Here is a 7065-nt window from a genome sequence, read left to right as displayed (position 1 = left end):
CTGTGTGGAGCTGAGCTGCGTATGGGGGTTTAATAAAAAAGCAGTCCTGGACCTCACCTCCAAAGACCCCGAATCCTGTCACACAAGCTCATGGTCTTAAAACAGAGCCACAGTGGGGACCACTTGAAGGTGTCTGTGATCTCGACATGCCGTGTTCATGAAGGTGCGCAGCTGGAATCTCTTACTCTGGGATGCCGAGCAGTGCGAGGGACGTGTTCCGTGCCGGCACTGTCAGCTCGGCGGGGCCGGGAGAGGAGACGCGGCCCGGCGGAAGGAGCGGCAGCGCCCCCTGCGGGCCCAGACGGCACTGCGCCGCCGCCCGCCCCACCCGCCCCGCCCCAAGCGGTTCTTGCTCTGCCGCAGCCCCGACTCCACGCCCCGTGGGTTCACGGCACAGTAATACACCGCCGCGTCCCCGAACCGGGGCCGGGCGAGCCATAGGGCGCTGGAGCGGCGGTCTGCCGACATCGATAGCCGCCCAGCCAACTCATGCAGCTCCTTGGAGCCTTGGTGGATGAACTCGATGAATGCGGGGCTCCTGCTCGGGAGCTGACGGTACCAGTAGATGTAATCATAAGACTGGATGTTGGGGTGTGAGCAGGTGATGTTGATACCGGTGCCTTCGCTGGTCCCTGCCGACGGCTCCTGCTGCACCTGGGCTGTGCTCACAGCCACTGCCGAGAAGAAAACAAGAAAAACTCAGAAAATCCTCTTACTCCAATAGAAAGGAGAGAGGCCAGAAAGAAGCCACACGGACAAAGATGAGCGTGGCCCCGGCCCCCGCCGCAGCCCCGCAGTCCGGCCCCGCCGGCGGCAGCCCCGCGCACCCAGCAGCACCGCGGCCAGCCCCGCCAGCCCCGCGGCCCGGCACTGCCGCATCCCGCCGCTCCGCCGCCCGCGCCGCGCTGCCCCCGCCAGCCCCGGCTCTGCTCCGCCCGCGCCGCCTCCTCTCCGCCCCGGGGCTGCGCCCTGCGCCGGCGTCACTCGGGCTTGCTGCGTGCTGCGAGTGCTGGGCGCCTGTGCGCGGCTAGCGGCACTCTGGCCTCCTCAGATCTACCTAAGCCATAACATCACTGACTTAAATATTTTCTGAGGTTCTTGGGGTTCTGCAGGTGTTCAAGGGTGCAATTTAATGGCACTGCAAGTCCCCATCTCTGTCAGATTTTTCCTGAACCCCTCCACATTCCCTGCCACTCAGTATTCTCTGGGTTTGGGGAAAGCTTCCTCCAAATAATGTAAATGGGGAGGAATACATTCAGGGAGATTGATAACATAATCAGCATGAATGTTCTAGGTGGAGCATTTCAAAAACATATGGGAAACCAAGAGGAGAATCTAGAAGCCTGTTTAAACACTGTGTGGTCTATAAAATTAGTACTCCTTCTGGGATGTAACTTTTAGTGCTCAAACTATTCACATTGCATACAGGTGCAGATGGGTGTCTCCACCAGTGCTTCTCATTTGTTTTATGTATATATATAACTGCAGAACAGAGAACGGCAGACTTAATAAGAAACCAGTACATTCTAAGAGTTATAATTCTGACCATAATGGCATTTAATCCCTCATGCAACCCTTCTAAACTAAAGAACAGTTTCATACTTGTCATGGTGCCCATAATAATAATAATAATATAAAAAAAAAAAAAAAAAAAAATTTGGTGCAGTGCCCAAACTTGGCAGACCACTCTGCCTACAGTCTCATCTTTCTGTGAAGGTTAGGGCATCAGAGCTCTCTAATGAAGAGCTGTGGTTCTCCATATGGCACTCTAATAAATCTCTTGTGTGTGGTTGGTTAAAAAGTTTGGTTTCATTTCCCCTCCAGTGCACCCAAAAAATGTCGTGGTTTGGCCTGGTCTGGCCTAGTCCAGTGACAGAGGGACAAGATGAGCCATGGTCCCATGCCCTGGGAAAAGGGGAAGGGGGCAGGAGGTGGTAGGGAAATGGGCCTAGATAAGAAAAAGCAGTGGTCACAACCTAAGGAAAAAACTAACTTGCTAAAAAAGATAATGAATTGTGAGATAATGCAATATAATCCAGTGTCATTGGAATCGAAGATAATAAATCACATAAATGAAAGAGGGTGTCTGAGAGCAAGGGCCTTACTCTAATGTTGTAGGTGAGACAGCCAGGGAGCACAGAGAGCCAAGGTGGGCAAAAGCAGAACAATCTCATGACTCCCAATCAGTTTTGTCTTTCCCTCTGAATGAAAAATGGAAAAAGAATAATAAAGCCTTCTGGGAGCTGCAGTTTGCTCTTCTCTTCTGAGAACAGAACTGCAGCATTGAATCTTTAGCTCCCAGCAGGCTACATGATGCTATGATGCGGAATACTGATAACAAACCACAAAACCACGACATGAGGCCAACCTGAAAGGAGCAGAGTGGGGGAGCATTTCCACAGGGGCTTGGCAATGCAAGCCAAAAAATGCACAAGAAAACTTGCACCACCTACTCTCTGCTTGGGGATTTCAGGTGGAGCCTGGGGAATAGAATTCTTGTTGAAGTGATGTACCGGCACCATTATGTTCTTTAGAAATGCCCTCCCAGGCAAGGTCCACCCTGCTGGGGGTTGGGAAAAGTCAGAGGACAAGGATGAATTTTGCATGGTTCTGCCAGGCTGAAGCAAGTCTCTGATCTCTTCCAGTCCCTGCTGTGCAGAACAGCATACAACTCAGAAGGGACCACATGCCCTCTTCACAGCTCATGGTAAAAATGGTCTTGTCTCCAGGGAGGAGAATTCCAGGGTGTAGAGGAGAGTTTCAGGGTGTGATCTCTTTTATCACCTTGTCTTTCCTCTCAAGCCCCTGAATTCAGCCCCTCCTGTAAGAGGATTCTCTGCAGATCTATGAGCGCTCAGAGGAAGCAGCACTGCCAGGAGAGAGCTGGGTACCCCTTCCATTGCCCCTCAGATGGACCTAATTTCAAGGAAGGGAGGGAAAAGAAAGCTCTGCTAGTGCTGGCATGCAGAAGGAAATGAGCATTCAGTGCATGCTCTATTACGTGTGTCAGACAAAACAGAGGCTGACAGAACACCAAAGTGGGATGAGAGGCTCCTGCATCCAATTTGAGCTGTCGTCTGTGAGTATCTTGCCAAGCCAAAAAAATTATATTTGAAGAATAGAAAAAGGCTTCTGCAATGATATGTGAAACACTGGGCCCACAGAGATCAGTGTGGACAGGCAAAGGGACAAGAATGGTTGGTAAGAGGGAAGGACTGGAAGGAGGTCTGAGATGATTGAGATGGTCTTCTCTGCCTCATATTTTCTTTTCTAGCATTAACAGCATCATGAGAAAACTGGTGGAAAAAGCAAGGCATGATCTAATGCTTCCCAGCATTTTTTTCCCAATAATTCAAGAGCAGTTTTTGGAGGAGAGAATTTGATAGGGAAAGAGTCTCCAGGAGAGAAGAAACGTCATCAGCTAAAGTCAGTGATTGCTTCAGGCAGTGAGGATGAGATATCTGAGGTGCGTGCTGAGACTGATCCTTCTGCACGTGTCAAAGAACCTCAGAAAAACACACATCTCCACCAAGAGCCCTAAGAGAACAAAGCTGCAGAGCTGCAGGAAACGACTTGGCAAAGAGACCAAAAGAATAAATTGAGGAGGAGAATATGCTTGTCCTTAGCATGGCTGGTGTTGGGGTCCTCCCTCCTTCAGCTGTTACACGTGTCTCTTCCTCAGCCTAAATCTTCACAGCTTGGAGATGTGGTGACTCTGGAGCACCCATGCCAGGGAGGCTGTGTTCCTGATCTGAGCTTCCAGTGGAGTCCTCCCATCTGTTGCAATAAATATCTGCTCTTTAGTACTTGCCTAATGGACACTGTAGAGTTTCTGATGTTTTGCCCCACTTACCCTCTCCTCAGGACTCCAATTATTTGGAAATTGTAGCTTTTCTTATGGGAACAGATGTCCCCCCCATATTTATACCACCTCTCCCTTTTCCTTCCTCCATCACCTGGCAACAATATAATTTCCCCAGGTCCCCAGAAAGAGGCAAGGAACCCTGCAGTAAAGCAGCCCCAGGTGTCTGTCCGTGGTTGGTTGGAGTGGGCCAATGTGCAACTGAAGTGAGGAACTAGGCTCCAACAAGGGCTGTAGAGTCTCTAAAGGACTTCATCAAATTTCTGTAAGAGAATAATAATGTTAAAAAGAAGAAGAATAAAAACATACTCTGAGCTATATGTTAAAAAAAAGTACTGCAGAGCTATCTCATCCCATCTCAAAGTCTGCTTTCTTAAAAGATCATTGGGAAGAAATTAAAAAAAAAATAAATCCCTTCCACACATAAACCTGTTGTAATCTCTGTTTGTCCACTTCTTCCTTCCAGCCATTAACAAACATAGAAAATGCAACTGTTCTTACTCTTCTTCCTTCCCACTGAATCTTAGAATTATTTGGGTTGGACAGGACTAGAAGAATTGGTTCATTCAGATTCTCAACTTGGAGAAGATTTCATTAGATGAGGATTGACAGGGATATGCCCTGAATATCTTGGACATTTCCAAGACTGGAGACAATTCCTGGACCACCTACTGCACTGCCTAAGGATTTTCAGGGTTAGAAGAAAGAAAAAGAGTTTCCAATAGCTCATCTGAACTTACATGGCTCTAAATGGTATGATTATCATCCGATCACTGTGCACTTCTGAGAAGAACTTACTTCCATCTTTTCCACACCCTTTGTGTTTCTACAACACAAAGGTTTCTTTCCTTTGTGTGTTTCTTTCCTTCCTGTGGTTTCTTTCCTTCTTTCCTTTTGTGAGGAAACAGGCCTGTGAGTTTTTCTCAAAATACCTTCACTTGTGGCAGAAGGCAAGCCTAGATACCGTGTGTTTTACACCAAGGGTGTACTGATTATTTTGGGATCTCATTAAGAGAGGTGAGGAAATTCAAGACTAATTAACTGACTTCTTGAGAAAAGATAATCAGAAGGCTCTCTGCTGGCTCAGTCTGCTTTCATTTCTCTTCTTTTTTGTCTTAGTAAAAATACCACGATTACAGGTGCTGCCTGGACATTCTTGGAATGCTTGGGCTACTTTTCCTGCCATTCAAAGGATGCCTTTACTGGGGAATGGGAATGGCATAATATATAATACAGCAGTGTAGGAAGCCAATGCACAGATGTACTGGTTTTATCAGTGTTCCGTATCATCGTGCAGAAGGATACTGGGTGCGGAGGCACAGTGCAGGGCAGAGCTGTACTTCTGCTCCTATGCTCTCAAGCAGTTCAATTGAGTTCTGACACTCCAAGGAAACTACCATCCCATGAACCTCCACTGTTCCCTACGTGATCTCTGAGTCTGGGTTGAGAGCATTCTGGGTTCCAACAGCATGGTCACAGCCTTTCCCTCTCTCCCATTTGAGTTATTAATTGTAACTCTCTTTCATATTTTTACTGCTCGTAGTAAATTTGTTCTCTCCTTAATCTTAATTGGGTCTTTCTATTTCCTTCTCTCTGAAAGAGGGGAGAAAGGAAATCCCTTTCCCTGTCACACATGAAACTGTGACAACAGCCCCCATCATTAGTTACAAAGTTACATATTCAAGAGGGACTTGTCAGAAAATAATCACAGCTATAAAGGATGCCTCTTCATATGGGGCAGATTAGGCCCATTGAAAAGGGTAGCCAGCTCCTTTCTCTCTTCTCCCCTATTCTTACCTCCTTGTAGGCAATATGGTGAGTGTGAGGCCCCACCTTGTACCCCTCATTCTCCATAAGGAGTTTTCAGCTCAATGGACATCTCAGTTCAATGGACCTCTCAACTGCTATCAGCTTTGTTCCGTGCCAAATCTTGGGACTGCTTGTCATGAAGAAAACTGGGAGATCTGGCATGGAGAGAGGCTGGACCTGTGCCAATCTAGGGTCTTAGTAGTAGCTATTTAGGACCTAGTGGCACTTTCTGGGTCCTGGCACTACATGTGCCTTTGTTCCCTCATGGTGTGGTGCCAAAGTGGTCCTCATCCATCTCCTGTTTCCTCCAGATCTGCTCTCCTAACTGCATCTCTGACATCAAGAAGTGTGCTGAGACCAGTGCCTGCCATGCCAACCCTGCAGCCCAAAACCTCTGAACTGCAGCTCAAAAGATCCCAGTGTCAAACAGTACCAGAACTCCACCACTGCTATCAAGCTCTCATCCGTGGTGTTGATCCTACCTGACACAATTCTCAGTTTCTTCCCACAGAGCACTGTTCCGGGATCCTGCACCTCCACTGCTGCTGGCAGCATTCTCAGCTGCCAGGGAGTGCCAGTCAGCCCCTGGGCCTACTGTGTCTCCTCAGTAAAGATGATGGACATTGTTGCAAAGACCCTCAGGATCTCACAACATGACAATGGAAAGAACAATCTTCGAGCTGTTGTTCTAGGAGTAGCTAAACATCTTTGGCTTGCTATGCAAAGACACAGGAAGAGGCTACCTTGGTTTCTCCAACAAAATGCCGCGTGTCTACAATTTCTCTCTTCTACTCACTCTTACTCTCACTTCTCTTTACAGTATCTATCTATCTATATTTATATATATATATGTTTCCCGCAAAGATCTCTTTTTGATACACCTACAAACTGTCTGGACTAACCTAATTGCCTGCCATTCTGGCCATACATCCAGACCCCTCTGGCCAGCAGCTGCAATGAGCCCTGCGTCAGGCAGTGCCAGAACTCCACCATTGCCATTGAGCCCTCTCCCGTGGTGGTGACCCTGCCCGGACCCATCCTCAGCTCCTTCCCACAGAACACCGTTGTGGGCTCCTCCACCTCCGCTGCTGTTGGCAGCATCCTCAGCTGTGAGGGCGTGCCCATCACCTCGGGGGGCTTTGACTTGTCCGGCTTGGGCAGCTGCTCCTGTGGCAGAAGGTGCCCGCCCTGCTGAAGCCGTGGACCTGGAGAAATTCTTCCATAAACAGCAAACATGGCGCTGGATCAAGAAGGAATCTTCAAGACCCTGCTTTCAGAATACTTGAATCTTATAATACTTGATATTAAAATACTTGATATTAAAATACTTGAAAATTATAATTAAAATACTTGAAAATCACAGAATTATAGAATTGTAGGGGTAGGAAGGGACC

At 48.1% G+C, this 7065-nt stretch overlaps 1 gene segment (V, D, J or C); it reads right to left on the bottom strand.

Annotated features, from left to right (window-relative positions):
- Positions 1–231: 231 nt before the first annotated feature.
- Positions 232–879, bottom strand: LOC122194155. The segment is given in 2 exon segments: positions 232–674; positions 828–879. Coding segments are annotated over 2 exon segments (495 nt in total).
- Between the last annotated feature and the right edge of the window lie 6186 nt (positions 880–7065).

This window comes from Lagopus leucura, unplaced genomic scaffold (assembly GCF_019238085.1).
Source record: "Lagopus leucura isolate 7727_CA_CO unplaced genomic scaffold, USGS_WTPT01 35142-0_obj-0_obj, whole genome shotgun sequence".
Classification (NCBI taxonomy): Eukaryota; Metazoa; Chordata; class Aves; order Galliformes; family Phasianidae; genus Lagopus; species Lagopus leucura.
Note: the sequence above shows the minus strand (reverse complement) of the source record. Positions and strands in the feature narration are given on the sequence as shown.